This window comes from Hoplias malabaricus, chromosome 9 (assembly GCF_029633855.1).
Source record: "Hoplias malabaricus isolate fHopMal1 chromosome 9, fHopMal1.hap1, whole genome shotgun sequence".
Taxonomy (NCBI): domain Eukaryota; kingdom Metazoa; phylum Chordata; class Actinopteri; order Characiformes; family Erythrinidae; genus Hoplias; species Hoplias malabaricus.
In genome coordinates this window covers 7,740,415-7,760,215 of record NC_089808.1, presented here as the reverse complement: position 1 = coordinate 7,760,215, position 19,801 = coordinate 7,740,415, and the positions used below count along the sequence as shown (strand labels likewise).

At 38.6% G+C, this 19,801-nt stretch overlaps 1 protein-coding gene across 1 annotated transcript in view; it reads right to left on the bottom strand.

Moving 5' to 3' along the window:
- The window catches only part of si:ch211-241e1.3 (laminin subunit alpha-3), a 97,909-nt gene that overhangs the window by 13,076 nt on the left and 65,032 nt on the right, over positions 1-19,801 (bottom strand). Inside the window, exons 39-58 of the mRNA XM_066680976.1 lie at positions 19,279-19,414; positions 18,122-18,248; positions 17,547-17,686; positions 17,018-17,133; positions 15,951-16,162; positions 15,150-15,354; positions 14,617-14,761; positions 13,628-13,768; positions 12,906-13,067; positions 12,284-12,385; positions 12,019-12,102; positions 11,227-11,457; positions 4,920-5,021; positions 4,063-4,181; positions 2,842-2,922; positions 1,917-2,011; positions 1,644-1,697; positions 1,396-1,547; positions 452-562; positions 219-330 (exon numbers count right to left, since the gene is read on the bottom strand). Of these exons, the coding sequence (XP_066537073.1) occupies positions 219-330; positions 452-562; positions 1,396-1,547; positions 1,644-1,697; positions 1,917-2,011; positions 2,842-2,922; positions 4,063-4,181; positions 4,920-5,021; positions 11,227-11,457; positions 12,019-12,102; positions 12,284-12,385; positions 12,906-13,067; positions 13,628-13,768; positions 14,617-14,761; positions 15,150-15,354; positions 15,951-16,162; positions 17,018-17,133; positions 17,547-17,686; positions 18,122-18,248; positions 19,279-19,414 (2,627 nt within the window). The remainder of the gene's footprint in view (positions 1-218; positions 331-451; positions 563-1,395; positions 1,548-1,643; positions 1,698-1,916; positions 2,012-2,841; positions 2,923-4,062; positions 4,182-4,919; positions 5,022-11,226; positions 11,458-12,018; positions 12,103-12,283; positions 12,386-12,905; positions 13,068-13,627; positions 13,769-14,616; positions 14,762-15,149; positions 15,355-15,950; positions 16,163-17,017; positions 17,134-17,546; positions 17,687-18,121; positions 18,249-19,278; positions 19,415-19,801) is intronic.

Genomic DNA, 19,801 nt, shown 5'->3' with positions numbered 1-19,801 from the left:
ATGTTCATGCTGTGTTTTCTTCTGTAAAATCATCATTTTGGATGATGAAAAATAAATGAATTATAGATTCAAAATGCACTTTTTATTACCATATGCACAGAGTACAATTACATTCTTATTTTGTTGTAACCCCAGACTACAACTACCTGTAAAAAGCATATTATACCAGGACAGCCCAAAATTCTGCATTAGGGTGCATATACATAAACTCGGTTTACCTTTGATTTGTCTCAGAAGGTCCAAGGTCTGACTGTTGAGGTCTGTAGCCCTTTGGTGTGTCCTCTCAATATTTGCAGCAGCAGTTTTGGCATCATTTGATCTGTCCTGAGCCTGGACAAATACATTTCAACATTTAAATTTGAAAGACCTCCCACTAATTGTATCCCATTTGACCCGCTGCCTAGACTTCATTTCTGTGTATTATTAAAAATGACCGTGGGCCTCCATTTACCTTCCGTATCAGCAGATTAATATCTTCTTTGAGGCTGTTTGTGTCCTGTTCCAGCTCATCAACTTTAGGACTCAGTCTATCGACTGCAGCACTGTAGTCAGTCACCACATTCTGAGGAATAAAAAACAGGACCTCTGTGCAGTATCTTTTTAAGCAAATGTTCTTTAACACGTGTTTACCTGCCATAAATAATGTTGTACCCTTCTGTTAATGGCTTAATTTCTGAATAATTCTGTTTATTTGCCATGTAGAGGATCTAAATATGGATTAAACTAAATCTGTGATTATTATTAACTACTCAAACATAAGTGTTAACAAATTACAGTAAAGCTGCAATTTACTATTACTCTGTTTAATCAAAGTGTGGATACCATCTCACAGAATTAGTAGCACACTCAGTATAATTCAGATATGTATCAGATTCCGTGTCTTTGTTGCCTGTGAGGTGCATGTGCTAACCTGCCTGTAGTATACTAGTACTGAACATGCAATGGAATTTAAAATGTTTGTTTTTGTTATTTGTTTTTATCTATTTTAAGGCAACAAGTCAGCATTATTCTCTGTGGTAACTTTCCACCTGGATGTGGCAGGTTTAATAAAAGAAAGAAATTATCATAACTGGCCCAAAACTAGGTAGAATTGAGAGGTAGGGCAAAGGGTAATTCACTTTCAATCAAGGGAGGGTCCTGCCTCTAGGAGTTACATTGTGCAGATGTTGCAGTGCTGAGCCAAGAGTGCAGCAACAACAAGAGGCTCTATTCTCCTTATTTCGGGTGACCAGATGTCCTCTTTTACCCGGCTTTTTACTTTAGACTTAAAAAAAAAAAAATGTATCCCCCACCCTAAACACTACCTAGTGTTGCCATATGAAGAATTTTATAACACACCCCATGAAGTGAACAGAGAAGAAAGTGAAATCATGAGCACAAGATGTGGTAAAATACCTTAGTGTCAGCAATGGCGGCCTCCAGTTTCTTCAGACGATCATAAGCTGAGGAACTAGAATTTACTGAATCCAGCCGAATCTTTATCCGAATCAGCTCGTCTTCCAGTCTATCCAGATCATTTAGTAAGGTTTGGGCACAGTTGTCACACTCTAGAGGGGTTTAGGAGACAGAGATAAACACCATGCTGGCAGCTCTGAATTCCTCCATGATAAAAATAACAATCTACAAAGCTAAACCCAGCATACCTTTACACTGCTCTTCTGTGTCGGTGTCTTTGGGGTCCTGTCCGTTATAACAAACTGCAAAAAGAGAATCACATTTAGTAAATATTCAGTAATAAACAAGAAACATGTAAGAATGTGGTCAAAGCAGAAACACAGAAAAATGTCCTTTGAATAACATTAGAAATTGCAGATAGAAAGAAGTTAGCCAGAAACAAGGGAAAAAAAGCAATAAGAAAAATCTTCACACAAATGAGGATATCTGTTGTTTAAAATATATAAATTCCTGATATATACCTCCTGTCTTTGGCGAACAGGTGTTTCCGTTGCAGTTGCACAGGCGACATCGGCCCCCTAACATCTCGGGGTCACCATAGTAACCAGGGGCACACCTAAATATGTGAGGAAAACCAGTTAAGCTACATTTCTTTTCGTTCTGCAGTATCAACAATGGCATGTTACTTACTACTCAATGTTTCTTAGTATTGGAACTGAAGTTACAACATTCCTCCAAATAATCACACCAGAGTGTTTATATTACTCTTTAAAAATGTTTTCAAAATAGTAATCTCTATCCTCAACAGGGCCATGGTTTTTATAAGACCCCAGTTTAGTCACACAGCTCCAGGGACCTGGAGGTTGTGGGTTCAAGTCCTGCTCCGGGTGACTGTCTGTGAGGAGTTGGTGTGTTCTCCCTGTGTCCGCGTGGGTTTCCTCCGGGTGCCTGTCTGTGAGCAGTATGGTGTGTTCTCCCTGTGTCTGCGTGGGTTTCCTCCGGGTGACTGTTGGTGTGTTCTCCCCGTGTCTGCGTGGGTTTCCTCCGGCTGCCTGTCTGTTAGCAGTATGGTGTGTTCTCCCTGTGTCTGCGTGGGTTTCCTCCAGGTGCTCCTGTTTCCTCCCACGGTCCAAAAACACACATTGGTAGGTGGATTGGCGACTCAAAAGTGTCCGTGAATGTGAGTGTGTGTGTTGCCCTGTGAAGGACTGGCGCCCCCTCCAGGGTGTATTCCCGCCTTGCACCCAATGATTCCAGGTAGGCTCTGGACCCACCGGGTTTACAGATAATGAATGAATATATGGTGCGCATGTGCGCCCTGTAATTCAAGGTTGGCTCTGGACCCACCACGCCCCTGAACTGGACAAGTGGTTCCATTCAATAAATGAACAAATGAACGGTGTTCACGTACACATAGTTGTAGTGACATATTACACTGAAACTCACCTCTCACATCTTTCTCCAGTGTAGCCTGCTTTACAGAGACACTGAAATCTTCCACCCACTTCACCGCAGCCCACAGCAAAACTGAGGAATAAAACACAAACACTTAGTTTATCATACAGACGCTGGAGATGTTATGTTAGGAAAATCTCAACCTGAAAAACCACAGTTCACAGAAATATATGTCAAATAACAGATTATTTATTCTCTTGGTGACATGCCTTTGGCTCCCAGGAGTAGACATCGCATGCATGAGCAAATCATATTAAAATAAGAAGGACATAAATACACATTGCAATTTTAATAATAATAATAAGAAGAAGAATATTAACAACGATAATAATAATTATATTTTACTGAGCTTTTTTTGAGTTAAAAACAACTCAACCACACATTTATCCTCCTCTAAAACACACATCCTCAAACACACCCCTCTTTTCAATACAGTACAGTACTGATATGTAATCTACAAATCTTACTGCTCAAATATTTACAGTCCATGTAGCTTCAGTTGGTTTCCTCTTGACATTAACACTTTATAATTGCCTGAGGTACAAACAAGTGCTTTTAACAATTTAACTTCAACTGAAGGACCCTAAATCTTCCACCAGAAGGTAAATGCCGGAATTTAGAGCAGAACATGGGTGGAGTCGGACAATAAATCATCACGCCCTTACCTCATACAGTACAAAGTTAGGGAAGTCTTTTTGAAATTACTTGAGATCTCTGAAAACTGCTTCTGATAATAATATATTACCTATAAAAACCTATAAATGGAAGTGTTTTTCGCTTCCATTTGTTGCAGTAGCGGTTCATCCATAGCTGGGAAAGTTGTATGGTACCGGATCATATCTCTGGTACTGATATTCAATGATGACTTCATAAACCCTATTCTCAAACGTACTGGATAGAGCTCCATCATTCCAGATTACCTAGTTCTAATGCTCCACAACTCAATGCCTGGAGCTTTGTGAACCCTTGGCCTTGAACCAGTTAATCTTAGCCTCGAGTACAGCTGCTCCGGCGTTCCATTCTATTGGTATGTATAATATTGGCCCACAAAAATGAATGCTTGTGTCCACAGTGTGTTCACTTACAGTAGTTGAACTCACTGATTGAGAGGCGTCAATATTTAGTGTATGAGTGACTGTAGCAATGTTAAAGGTTAGTCATAAATACTGAGTGGTGTTTGGTAAGCTCCACTCAGTGACGCAACTGACTCACTTGTTGCTGGCTAGGCGAAGTGGACATGGACAAATCTTACAGGTCCTGAGAGCAGCGCTACCATAGTAACCATCTTTACAGCGTTCACAGTGGTCTCCAGCCGTGTTGTACTGGCATTTCTAGTGGAACAGAGGAAATACATCATAAAGAGAGTATTATTTACTCTTATAAACCAATGATTTATCAGTAAAAGATCAAAACAAGAACTCCAGAACATGAATATGGTTGAATTATTTCATGTTTTGTATACGTTAGTGATTTTAGGGCAAAAATAGTCTTGTTTTGTAGGACTGTCGGTAACATGTATGTACGTATGTTACTCAAAAATACATATGAGATAACACAATATGTAATAAATAATCCCATAACCTGGCAATGCATTAATACAAATCTATTCTTGCCATGTCTTATCCTTACTCATCCCAGCAAATTACAGGGCCGAGTAATAGAACCTGCCACAAAATTACAGTAAAATACTGGGTAGACAGAGCAGAGACAAATAAACCAAAATTGCCTAAAGTTTTTTTGTTTGTTTGTTTTTATGTGGATTTGGAACGTGAATGTGTGTATCTCTCAACAAGAAACAATGATTATGTCTTTAATAATCTTATTGTGTCAGATTTAAAGTCAAACCTAGGACAATAATTTTGTGGCCACTGGTATAAGGAATGGGCTTTGTATGTTAGTCACTGATGTTATTAAATTGCTGAGGATGCCACAAATTGCTTCGTACCCAGCTGGGTGTAACTGGTCATATTCATACAGGACTAAACCGGCTAGACTCTGACGAAAGTGCTGTGGCTTAATAATGTACTGGTGGGTAAGAAATTGAATGTTTGTATGTGTGTAATTCTTACACGACATATCCCTGTACTCTCATCACAGTCCTCTGAAAGGCCATTACAGGCACAGGGCATACAGCGTCCACTGTAGTCTTTATAGAAACCAGGAACACATCTCTGCACAAGAAAAACAGACAAATGGATAGTTAGCGGTAGCCTCTAAGACAATTTAGTCTTCTTGTAGTCAACTGTAGTCTAGTGACCAGCAATTACAAAAAAATATATATCTCAAGGTGTTAATATTTGTTTGGACAAGCCATCATTCTGTCAGCAGGACAATTAAAAAGTACTAGACAAAAAATACTAGCCCTTAAATATATTATAATCTAAAATGGCAATGCATTAATGTTGCATACGTTAATGCAATGCTGATATTGAAAGCTTGGCTGGCTGTTATCTGACTGAAATTGTCTAAAACACAACAACACAAAGGAATACACAAAGTACAATTTCACATCTTTTTCAAATCGATTTATATTATACGCTTCATTACCTTCCCCCAAAACCACCTGCTTTTTTCTCCCTGTTCCATGAATATCTATGGATATAAGCCCAATTTTGGTACCTACTATTACTGATATGCCATCAGTACGGCCATCTTCACTCTACACACAAGTTAGACTTAACCTCTCGTCAGAGCAATAACAATGCATAAAACAATTATATTAAGAATAATTATCCATGTAAAATGTAATGTTTGTGATTAAAATGAGTTACAATTTACTTCTATCCATGGATTGAGCCTGTAATTAAAAACTCTCCAAAGAATTACTTGCTTTAATCCATCAGGAACCAACAAAGCCTCGGATTTGATTTTACCTTGGTAAATTGTCCATCATCGTATGAAGGAAACTCAATCTTCTGAGTATCAATATCATCCAGAGATGGAAACAGAATCCTCTGTGTGTCCATATCGTTTAGAGTTGGAAACTGTATCCTTTGAGTTTCTCTGTCTACTGAAGGGAACTGAACCCTCTGAACTCCAGGCCAGTGTGGTCTCACTGGCTGTCGTTGTGTCCTTTCAACCGGTCGAGGTCCAGCCACACACAACCCCAGCAGTGCCCAAGTAACCAGCAGCCGAAAAGCTCCACTGCTGGGGGCTCGTAGTCTTACGCATCTTGCTGACATTCTCACTGAAGTGAAGTGTGTAAAATAAGTGTGTGTGTGAGGAACACTGATATTTAAGGGAAGAGGGAGATAAGACACACCCCAAACATGTGCGTATACCTGAGTCAGCGAGGAGAGTAGAGGAAATACACTCACACATACTGTGTTATGTCTGTGCAGTGGAAGTACACACACACACACACACACGAAAAAATCCTTTACTTCAGAATTTGTGTTTTTCAAGAGAAAGAACATAAATAAAACTTAGGTGTACTGCTGTTTATTTAATTATGTAACTATTTTATTCTATGTCTACTGTGTCATATATATATATATATATATATATATATATATATATATATATATATATATATATATATATATATATAGTAAACTGCAATAAATAATAACTCATTCATTCATTGTCTGTAACCATTATCCAGTTCAGGGTCACGGTGGTTTGGGAGCCTACCTGGAATCACTGGGTACAAGGCGGGAACACACCCTGGAGGGGGCGCCTCTCCTTAGTTAATAATAATGACAATAAATAAATAAAACGTTTTTATCTGGGAATAAGACATTTATTTATTCAGGAAAAAAATGCACTAATAAATATATGTAATGTTTTATTGTTCACTGCTTTTATTCTAGTGTTTGTGTTTGTTGTTAAAGCTCTAATTACGGACGTCCGATATTATTCGTGGTTATATTCCAATTACTGGTTTGTCCAAACTTTTATTCAATAAAATCATGTCTTTTTTTACCTGTTACTAATACGTAAGGAGCCTTGTATATTTGGCAAATATAGACAAATGTGGGCTGCAATGTTCCAAATGTTCCATTTGCTTTTCTACATTGTTTGTAAAAATCTATGTCCACATGTTGCACGGTTAAGTATCTGAATTCAATAATCATAACGGTTGTTTCCAAATATTTGCTGTATGCATGACTAATCATACCCAGTGTGCAAAAAAAAAAATAACAGAATGAGACCCAGACAGTGAGTGGATACGGTACTCATTCTTGAATCACACAATCCAAACACATAGATTGGATTGAGAAGGTGCGGTTGCCACTCCTCTTTCACACAGATATACACACAAGTCTATGTACAAACTGTCTGACCTGTGTGCTCGTACCACTGCTGAGCTACCACACCCTACCCAAAGGTGTCCCGGCACGCCCTGTGTGTGTGTGTGTGTGTGTGTGTGTGTGTGTGTCAGAATGCACCTACATTTATTCATACCCGCCGGCTACAGACTTCACACTTCCTCCCAGTTCTCCTTTTGTGGGCAAGCCCTCGCACAGGAGCATGTTCAAATATGTGACAGAGCTGCTATAGCAACAATCCCAAGAAAACAAAACCTAGATCAAGACCACTGAGGCAAAATCACTGCAACCCACTATTACTGGTCAAAACCTCAGCAAGTGTGACGTATGTTTCCAGTAGATAATGGTGCAGTACTCTGATGTGAGATGAGTTTTGTAGTTACTGTTACTATGAATAACTTTTGAAGGTCCTATTTCACTCGTAATCAATAAATAATCAAAGTGTTACAATCTTTTTTTCTTACCACTGAGATTACAATGATTACAAACTGCAGCTTAATACTAGAGGGCTGTACTCTCCAAGAAGCTCTGAATTAACCCACATTACAAATGGCAAATGCATATTTTGAGCATCTGAACAATGCAATGCTATTTTGAATTTTAACTAATATAGCTAAGCTATTACACAATAATGCTTCACTGACCTGAAACATTTTTGATGCTTCACGTGAACGAAATAGATATTTACATTACACGTCGCACGTACACCAAAACCTATATCCTACCGCTGGCTGTATTTCCAGAACAGATGTGGTAAAAAGCCCAAAGAAGATATTTTCCTACCATCCTTCACAAGATACATAGTGCAGTTTCTGCAGTGCTGAAGCTCTGTTCTCCCTATTACAAGTCACTGAAGCATCACAGTGATTTTTAAGTTTTAATTTTAAGGTAAACATATCACACAGTTTCCATTTTTACCGACCTTTTACTGCTAGCCAGACATCTCAGTGTTAGCAAACATGCTAACATCATATTCAGACATCTGTTTTGCTAATAACAGCTACTGTGTAAGCTTCTTTGTGTTTTTAGTAGTTAGATTTACACTTTCATAAGTTATAATTTGTGCTGTAGAATCCAGAATTAGTTGACCACCGTATGTGTTATAGTCTGGTGTTCGCGTTAGTGAACGTTTGTAATCAGAGGTGGTATGTAAAAGTGAAATGTATTTTGCCACTGTAGAGGGGGCCCAGGAGCAAAAATACCAATTCTCACATAGTGCTCCTTTAAAGGAACCACTAGTCTTCTCCAATAATAATACAGCAGCCATTATACTGACACATAGTGCACATAGTGATCTGGATCTAACAGAAATTCAAATATAAAATGCCTTCATGTGGAGAAGCTGCTCTGTGAACAAACTCACTACAAAAAATAAATATCCATCTCATATGAATTGAATGGTACAGAACAATAAAGTTTAAAAAAAAAATATTTGCTACGCTGTTAAGGTGACTTTAATAATTATGAACCCTAATCACACTCAACATAGAGTCATTGCCCTTCCCATTTAATCTGGTTTGTCCCTGTTCTGCTGTAGTGGATGGCTGATGTTGATGAATTTTCCCCTGACTGAGTTCAGTGCCTGGGTGTGACTAGACATGTCTAGGCAACAACAGAACAGCAATGCCTGTCACTTTAATGTAAAAGTTCATTTGATCTCATTCAGCATAACACTGCCCTGCCTCTTCAGGTGCGACTCTTTTCCCAGGAGTTAACAGTCAGTAACAAATGAATTTAAAGGGCTCCTAGAGCTGCCTCAATCCTTCAGGAGGATTTGTTCTAAAACAAAGACTGAAACCCAAATAACTACAACATAGGTCCTGAAACTGTATCTTTAACCTACAGACTGTTTTAAATAAACATTTCAGTTTATGACTGAACTAAAATTACTTTCTCTTATGTAATGCAATATGTATTATATGTAGATTCATTATGTTGTGACCTATGTGCTTATTTCATTACCAGTTTTGTAATACACACTGTGCACTCGGCAGGGAGTATTCATCTGATATTCAGCCCTGGAAATTACCATGTATAAAAATGCTTATTAATTGGGAAAACTATACACCAGGCCCTTCAAGCTTGCACCTCAAAACTGTGTTTCTTTTAAAGTCCATTTTACAGCCTCAACTTTAAGTATCCAAGTACATGGATTGCATAACAGTGTGCTGCTTGCCAACAAAACTTAAAGAAAGATACTGAGGTCCCAATTAGTATGCAAACAGTATGCTTTCAGCCTACTCATACTAAATATATATCCATAAAAATATGCTGCTTGAATAAAATCACCACGACTGAGCTGAAATAGAGGGGGAAAAACAAGATAAAAAACAACAACAACAGAGAGACACTAAGACCACGGTGTCAGTTTGTGTATCAAAGCACGACATCTTAAAGTAAACATCAGGTAAAGTTAGCAGTGGCCTGAACTACCATAGGTACTTCGGAAATACAGTAATATATATATATATATATATATATATATATATATATATATATATATATATATATATATATAATACACAATAGATAACAATATGAGTCACTAGGGGAGACAAAGTAGAGACAAAAAAGACTAACAATGATCATGGCAAAGGCCACTCGCATTCAAAAAGAAACCAGGAAACAAAGAAAAGACAACAGCCACCAGGCAAGAAGAGGTCTAAGTTGTTTGAAATGAAATCTAAAATTTATCAGATTTTTTTTCTTTACACACAAAGGCAGAAGTGATTTCAATTGCAATCTTGGGCCCCACTGCAGCAGTGTACATGATATAGACACTTCTTGTGTTTCATTTTGTTAGAAAATTAAATTCTGGGATTTTGTCCCTGTGAAAGATGACCTCCTACACTGTACAGTTCTTTTGGACCTTCAGGGCTTATATCCAGCATAATCTGTTAATTCCCCAACTTTAACAAATCCACTAATTGTGGCAACTATCAGAAGAGTGTATCACATATGTTTGAGCTAGACTCTGTTGCTGGACACCGGCCCACTGACACAAGTCATAAATATGAAAAAAAACTGAGTGTAGAACAGCAGTTTGGGGATTCTGAAAGCCTTGTAGTGTCCACTAGTTAGTCATAGATCTAATAAATACGGGCTTTTTTTAACACAATGTTCAATATACAGGAGGTCCTCGGGTTACGTCAGTCCCGAGTTACGATGTTTCGTGGTTACGACACATCTCCCATTTTACTGTATAAAGCCTTGTTTTGGCTTAAGTGGTTTTGCGTCGTAAACGTAGTAACGCGAACTTCGTGTGTGGTGTGCGTGGCGGAAGAATACACGGTTACGCGGCTCGGGACCGAGGGGGATAGGTGTTAGGATGGGAGAAGTGCTTACAGTATGTTATTTACGTACAGTATGTACGTATGTTCCGACTTACACCGAAAATCGGTTTACGACGCGACGTAGGAACGGATCAACGTCGTAAGTCGAGGACCCCCTGTACTCACAATTTACAAATGGCCATGCATTGTGTACAAAAATATTTTTAGGAATTTTTGTGTAATGGCAATTCAAAATATAAACATTCTCCCCCTTTTTTGTCATTTTATTGAACAAAAAATAACCTGAAAATGGCAAGCCAGGTGAATTTATTCGTAATTGCATTTGTTAAGAGTTCCATCAAAGAAAACGCTTTGCAAAAGCATGTGCATCGATTAGTTCTTTTCTTGGGGATAATACTGTATAAATAGTGATGTTTAGTTTATACAATTTAAATGTTTTCTATGTTAGCGATTGTGAATGTAGCATATTAATACTTTTTTGTTAGCTTTTTTTAAATACAATGACAAATTTCATCCTTAATACTGTGCAACAGTTATGAAATGACAAAAGGCAGGAGAATGTTTGAATTACAGTTATATGTTACACTAATCTTATTTGTTCTCCTAATATTTACACAATAATAGATAGTAACAATATAAAAAACACAAGGCACAAATCAGACATGTTCCTTATGCATCCCTTTCCATAATTGTGTACTCCTTTGTAAGATCTTTGGCTTGTTTTTAGAACATACCTGGCCAAGTAAGTGTATTTGATTCTGATTTTGAAAGGAAAACTAGAACAAGACAAAGACTGCAGTTTATCTCCTTACCTGACAGGAGTCTCCGGTGTATTGTGGGGGGCAGGAACACACCTCCACGATGCTGGCGGGACCCCCACTTCCCATGAAGCTGGCCTCCTCCATGCCTACCTCCTCAATAGTGAGCCTCTGACTCTGGGTGAAGTACAAAGCTCGAATCCACACGGACTCCAGTCTGGACAACACTTGCATCAGCTCCTCCCGGGACACAGGCCTGTTTGTGCCGCTGTGGCGGAAGTTACTCTATAAAACATCATCTGGAATTTAGCAGGAACATCTACACTGTGGAAATGGAGTAATTTACTCAAACTGCCAATCAAAATGACTTTTTAATCATTTAAAAAAATCTTCCTTATGGTTACTGCTGGAATGGAGCTGTCCTATATAACCTTAATCATTGATCAGATTTTCAGCTCATGCCTTCAGGTTGAAAAAAGATAACATGTATGTATCCTCCTCACTTGACGATATAGTGCTGGGACACCAAACTTAGCTTGACTTATCTGGTTATATCCTGATCCTAATTAAACACTTGTTCACCAAGTGTTGTGAAATTACTTGTGGACCCTGTCCCATGTTATGAGATTCCATTTATAATTCAACACCTAAAAACACAGTTTTTCAACATAATTTCCATTGGGAATAACTGCAGATTGCTATTGACATCTTCGATCTTCAATTCCAGATGGCCTTGGAATAAAGCCTCTTTACATTAACATACATCAAAAATGTTTTTGTGTTCTCTTGTAAAATTTCATTTCATTCAGGAGACGTTTTTCACACAGCGTGTATTTTGTATTTTACCTCCACAAGCTGGACCCGGCCCTCATAATGTTTGTCTGGTGAGGGAGAATGTGGGTCCTGGTAAACCAGCGTCATTTTCTGCCCCTGTTTGAACAGGAAAACCGAGTGTATTGGTTTCAGTCCAGCATATCAGACATGACTGAACACATGTTAGCAAGAGTCAGCAGATAGAAAGCTCAGACTCATCGTCACAGAGGACCACCACAAAATGATTCAAGGATTGAGAAAGCACTGTGGAGGACATAGACTGTGGAGAAATAAATACCTTTAAAACCACGTCAGGGTTCTTATCCAGCAAACGCATCCCCTCACTGGGAATGCCAAAAGTTTTTATCTGATATGTCAAACTGCCTCCATAAGATGACACCTGGAGCACACAAAGAAGATTATATAAACATTGAATTTCACACTATAAAAATAAAACGTGCAATTGCACATTTCCCAGTGAATGAATCTGATTGTTATGAGTTAATACAAATTTTCCAAGGAAAACTTAGTGAAGCTAATGTCTTTTTAAAATTTAAGAGAACATTCCTAACTATTGCCCTCATATCTTCATCAGTACATCCCTGCCATCTCATATACAACTGTTTTACACTGTACCACGGACACACACACACACTAAATAGTGTTATGCATGATTCTGTAATCTTCCTGCTTAAATAACACAGTTTGAGGTGTGGAATCAGTATAATTAAGATTGGTAGGGCACAATCTCTCATTAATATCATAACTTTTATATCATTAGTCTGTTAACTGCAGTACAAATCTAAAGTAGCAAACTTTGAATATAAAACACAATCTGATTGACTTCGTGATGAAAGCGGAAAATGGAAAACATATAATATATCACCAAACAATAATGTACATCTTTATCCAGCTCTCACCCTGTCCCCAAGGTAAGACTGAGGCAGAACCCAGTGCAGCTGCTTTACAGACACAGGCAGCTCCTGAACATCTGCCACCACACTGTTACTTCTAGGATTCATCGTAGTGCCAACCACCTCCTGATCAGATGATATCAGGCGCCAGGAACGCATGTCTACAAACTGACATGGAGATAAAGACACATCGTCATGATCATAGGCTTTGTGATTATTAAAACCATATTAGTCTTCAGCGGTTTCCTTAAACAGAGAGAAAACAAAAAGCATAAACACAGATTGGACAGATACATACACTGCCATTCCAAATCTGGAACCAATCACCAGCCACTAACACAAACAATGATTTACACATGATGTAACCAATATTTTATGCATTTGGTGAAAGAGAATGACGTAATGATGTAAATCAATCACACCCATTTATGTCATTCTTTTGCATTGTGACTTAATCCCCACACAATGTGATTATTAATTTTATGCCATACAGCTTCCTCAGTCATTTGAAAATAAAATACTCCATTGTAAACAATAACTCCATTATAAACGTTTAAAAAAAATATCTCATGGAATAGTTGTTAACTTTTGGAAGTCTTGTATTTCATTTACATTTATTTTAAAGATGTATAAAAAACTGAGTTTATATTTTTGATTCCATTGTTCACTACATGTTCAACAGCACTATATTTGCAGAGAAGGCACAAGACGTGGAGAAACACACACACCTTTCCTCTGCGTTTCTCTGAGCTGTGGCACTGATCTGTGGCCCCGAAGCAGAAGCACTTGGTGCACCCTTTTGGGTTTGATGGGTCAAAATTAAACGAGCCCTTACGGCATGTGTCGCAGAGAGAGCCCTCCACATTGCTCTGATCAAAAACAAAAACACACATACACACACACACACACACACAAAAAACACGTTCTAGCATCAGTATAAAAGATCACAGTTCACAGCTGTCAGAATTCATTAGCATTATACAGATTATGGAATTTTAAACATAACTAACTATTCAGTCTTAAAATCAGGTTACATACTGATCAAAGGAATGTGCATAATTTGATATGCATGAAACAGGCCATAATTTAATGCCTTTGAAGGTGTAAATTCAGTTAAAAAATGGCAAATATAATTATATATGCACTTCTCCACATGAAGGCATTTTATATTTTAATGTCTGTTAGATCCAGGCCACTATGTGTCAGTATAATGGCTGCTGTATCATTATTGGAGAAGACTAGTGGTTCCTTTTAAAAGAGCACTATGTGAGGAATTGGTATTTTTGCTCCTGAGCCCCCTCTACAGTGGCAAAGTATATTTCACTTTTACATACCACCTCTGATTACAAACCATCTCTAACGCAAACACCAGACTATAACACATACGGTGGTCAACTAATTCTGGATTCCACAGCACATTATAATTTATAAAAGTGTAAATCTAACTACTACAAACACAGTAGCTATTATTACCAAAACAGATGTCCGAATGTGATGTTAGCATGTTTGCTAACACTTTGAGATGTCTAGCTAGCAGTTAAAGGTTAGCTTATGATCATTATAGGAAACTGCATCATATGTTTACCTTAAAATAATAAAATAGTAAATAAAATGGCTATAGTTGGCTTCTAGCTCTTGCTAACACCAAACCATTACACATCAGGGTATTCATTGTTTTATTCTTATATTTCAATGTGGGTTTTTTTTGTGTTGTCACCTTGCAGAGGCACTGGCCAGTGTTGGGATCACATATCTGTGGGGTTACTCCCCCCATGTTACACGAGCACCGCACACATTCTGGGAAACGGTAGTAACCAGCAACACACTGAGAGCACCGCCGCCCACCGATTTTAGGTTTACAGCTGAAAAACACAGAAAAGCCACTTAGTTCAAACTTTACTGAACATACACAGATCTGTAGGACTCCTAAGGATAAACAAATTGAGCAAATTCTGTACTCATAATAGAGGCATGTTTGTTACCATAAAAAACAGGAGATATAAACAAAACTGTACAAAATTATAACTGACACAAAGCTATAATCTAAGATTCATCACATTTCATGGCTTATTCCAGCTCCAGTTACTTTACAGCCAAATTAACTGATGGGTGTCTAATATAATAAAGCATGTTGAAATGTGTGAATTCTCTTGTAAAGTCATAGATTTATTTATTTATTTTTTAAACAGTGTTTAAAAAAACTTTGTCAAGAGAAACTGTAGTTGATCGACACGTCTGTAGTTAACCCACATGCATTGTCCAGTGGAGATGTGGCAGTGTCCAGAGTCTCCAGTGCGGATTCCGATCGGGGAGCAGTCGCAGCCCTCACAGCCAAGCAGTGGGTGATAACTGAATGTACGACTCTCACACACCTCACATGCAGGCCTCACGGTCTGAGGTGGACAGATACACTCCCCTGTCACCTCGTCACAAAGCCGCTGACCACAATCACATGCTGCGCACACACACACACACAGAGTGTTGGGCACACATTTCATAGGAAGGAAGAAAAATGCTAAAAGAGCAAGTGAAATGTAAAAAAAAAAAATAGCATCTATAAATTGAGACTTTTATTCTTAAATTTCAGTGGAAGGTAAACTATTTATATTTTGTTTAGTTCCAAGGATGTATTTGTGGTACATTATGAAACTTTCACAAAATGTAAACGGCAGTAGGTTTTTAAATATGTCAATATAAATTATGTTCCAATAACCATATGTTGCATGTTGACTATAACTAATTACTAATTTATTACTGTTGAACCAACAGACTAGGGGTGTGTGATATGGAAAGAATATTTACATGTTGTACAAATATACAATGCATTTTAACATATACTGTATACACAAGAGAAGCTGCTTGCTAAAAAACAAAATGGCTCCTTTTCTCTTTGTAATGGAACAGGCACTTGTTCTGTGATTATAATGTACACAAAACCTCTGCTGTGGCATAATTTATCACGACAATGCTGAGATATTTCGATCCCCTTAGAGTGAGCCACCCTGTTAATAATGATGTCTTTGTGTAAGTGTGCCAGCAGAGGTCACTCACGTCTGCAGTATGGAAAGCCGTAAAAGCCTGTAGCACAGCGGGTGCACTGCCGCCCAATAACATGAGGTCTGCATGAGCACTGGCCCCCAAAAGTTTCACAGGTGGGACTGGTGGAGCCCATTTTATCACAATCACAGGGTAGAGCACCATTGTAGTAGTTAGCCACCAGAGAGCGGGCTGAAGACTTACAGAATTCTGAGGCATTTTGGGGACTGTGGAAAAGAAGAGCTCAATCAAAATACAAACAGTGACAAATGTGTTGAATACGTCTTTTCTAGCACAGAAGTATGAGCCAAAAATCTAAGTGATACAGCCACCTCTTTACTCCAATGAGGCCTAGATAAATTTGTTTAGCTGTGAACTAAATGTAGCTAACAATGAGTATACATAGATGGTATAACACAGAAATCATTGTTAATACATGAAAGGTATTTGTAAAGCTTGAAATAACTGCCAGTTATTGCTGCAGTAAAACTGCTCTGGATAAATGTGTCTGCCAAATACCATAAAAGTAAATGTGTGTGTGCTAGCTAACAAGAAGCTAAAAGCTACTATGTTAGCACTGAGAAACTGCAGAACTCTACAGACACTTGTCTAAAATCATACACACAGATATATAAAATAACCTTCTGTGTGTTGTTACCTGACACTGACACAGTATTTATCTTCAGAACATGCCCAAAATGCAAAACGTAAATACACTATATGCCAAAACCTTTGCTCACCAAATATTTCTTCTGAAGTGTTGTTCTCTTTGGTCCACCATCTACTATTCTGGACATGTATTTTACAATATGTAGTGACATTGCTGGAGGATTTGATGGCTTTTGGCCAGAACACTTATTGCATAACCCATAGAACATATACCCCTCTATGCCCCACTTGGCACCAAGCATGGTGATGTTATGGCTCAGGCATAGCTGCTCCAAAGTGTTTTATTTTCTATGTATTAAATGGGGGTTATTACTGTTTTGTGATGTGCATTGATCCTTTGTCAATTTTTCACATAACATTTCATACAATTATTATTTTGAAGTTTTAACCTGTGCATATGACATGACACTTACTCAATGTAAAAGCCACGAGAGCCACACTGACTGATGAAGTCTGAAGATTTATCCAGTGCTTTAGATTTGAGCAGCTCTGGACTGTAACTGTCCTCAGGAACAGCCAGGATGTACTCCTTCAACAAACACACAAACAGAGGGGAACCCAGTGAGGTGTGCAGTTTAACCTTGCACTTCCTTGCACAACCAGAACAAATTTAATTGTAACTGTATTGAAAACACAGCAAAAAAGTCCTTGAAAAGAGTTGAGAGACCGCCAAAAAGAGGCACAGAAAGCAGCACAGAGAGCCACTTAAATACCAGCCACATACCACAGTACCATCATCCCTTTCTCTGTCCTACACTCCTTTTATGGAAGTAAACTTATACTCTTGTGTAGAAGAGATCAGCTAAAGCATCACACACACACAGGCCTCAGGAGTGATGCCAGCACATCATATTAGGCTGGATTAAGGCCTAGAGGGGGCTTAGATACTCTAAAAGGCAGATAAAAGAGCTAAAATGAGGCAGTAGAAGTATGGCTGCTGACCAGAGTTAGAGTTTTTTCTTGTGGGATCCTCAGTGTGATGGTCATTGTTTGCTGCATGGCATCCAGGCCAATCCGTCTCTCTGCTATGACTGGACTCCGACAGCCAGATATGGAGGGACAGAACGAGGCATTCAGCTGGCCTGGTTAGGACACAAATGCATGAAAAAATAAAAACAAATCAGTGTCAGTGGGACTACTTTTATCCCCCCAAAAAGTCTACAAAATTTGACATGGTTTGACACCATGATTTCTCTGAATTCCTTCAGTGATTCCTCATTACGTTATAAAAGATCCATTATGCTGTCATCTAGAGTCCTGGATGTTTCAGAGATTCTGCACTTGACCTATTTTAAACACTCCATGGAGCATATAAATAACAGATATATGCTGTGAATATTTAGGTACTTATCTATGCACAGTGGGAATAAAAAGACAATTATTTTGAAAAGAACTGTCCTGTGTGTGTCTCTGAAATCTGCTGGCGTTTATAAGCAGCAGCCTATTTTAGATCTTTTGGAGTTCAGAATTGCTCTAGATGATCCAACAGAATTCCAGAGTGTGGTGAGTGTGCTCACCTGTCCAGGTGTTCCCCATGTTCAGTAGCACTTTCACAGAGAAACCAGGATGCTCAGACTGACAGTACTGCACTATAAACACATAACGGCCTGCCTGGGGGATCTGAGCACTCAGATGTACGTCAGTCTAGATGAAAACAAATATATAAACACACACACAAATCAGATGGAAAAGTTTCAAGGCAAATCCGTTAAAAATTAAATTAAATATAAATAATAAATCAACAAAACAACCAAAGTAACAATTTCTGAATGAAAAAGCGTGACTGCTGTAATAATGTACAGGGTTCATTGTATCATCTCATTTCACAGTTATTATTTATCTATTCTGGTCTAAATGGCTTAACATTGATTAAATGGTTAAACATCACAGTTTTCATTTTCTTGCAATCCCAAAAAAGATGTGACATGTAAGCACTGTATAATGTCATTATATACTTCTGACGCCACAGTCTATACAGCTCATGCCTATAAAATAAGGCAAGAAAAATCTGTTCTCTTAACAATATTGTAATTTTGTCTCATTTTAACAAATGCCTAAATATATTATACTATTACGAACAAATAAGCATTATTATTCATTCATTCATTATCTGTAACCACTTATCCAATTCAGGGTCGCGGTGGGTCCAGAGCCTACCTGGAATCATTGGACGCAAGGCGGGAATACACCCTGGAGGGGGCGCCAGTCCTTCACAGGGCAACACAGACACATTCACTCACACACTTGGACACTTTTGAGTCGCCAATCCACCTACCAACGTGTGTTTTTGGACTGTGGGAGGAAACCGGAGCACCCGGAGGAAACCCACACGGACATGGGGAGAACACACAAACTCCTCACAGATAGTCACCCGGAGTGGGAATCGAACCCACAACCTCCACGCCCCTGGAGCTGTGTGACTGCGACACTACCTGCTGCGTCACTGTGCCGCCCTATGCATTATTAGCATAGTCAATTATATAAAGGGCATAATGAAATGAAATTCGATCCCTATATCATCTGAGTAGACTTTTTTCAAGGTTTGGAACTTGCCAATCACCTGGCAGATCTGTCGGGGTCCAGGACTAAAATGAAAGCCACTATTGTTCCATAATATAATCTAACTGCTGACTGGTAGATTAAACATCAGAAGAGAGAGCAGAAAAGAGAGTACCTCTGGATATTTAAGCAGAAACCCATCACACTGTCCAGAAGACTGAGAAGTGAATCTGGATGGCTGGGTCACAGACGATTTGTCCAGGACAATGGCTGTTGAAGGAGTATGGAACTGACTCTGGACACATTGCTTACTGAAATGTAAAAGGCAAGATGAAATAAAGTAAAGCAGAAGGGTGAGGATCTCATTATGGACTGAGTAACAGCATTATACCGTTATATACTATACTTTCGGCTCCCGTGCTCATAATAAAACGTTTCTTGATTTAAAATATGAGATTTTTCCTTGCAATTGTTTTTTTTTCACAAGTTCCATTTATGTGCTGACTTTTATTTATTCTTTCATTCATTCATTATCTGTAACCATTATCCAGTTCAGGGTCGTGGTGGGTCCAGAGCCTACCTGGAATCATTGGGCGCAAGGCGGGAATACACCCTGGAGGGGGCGCCAGTCCTTCACAGGGCAACACAGACACATTCACTCACGCACTTGGATACTTTTGAGTCACCAATCCACCTAC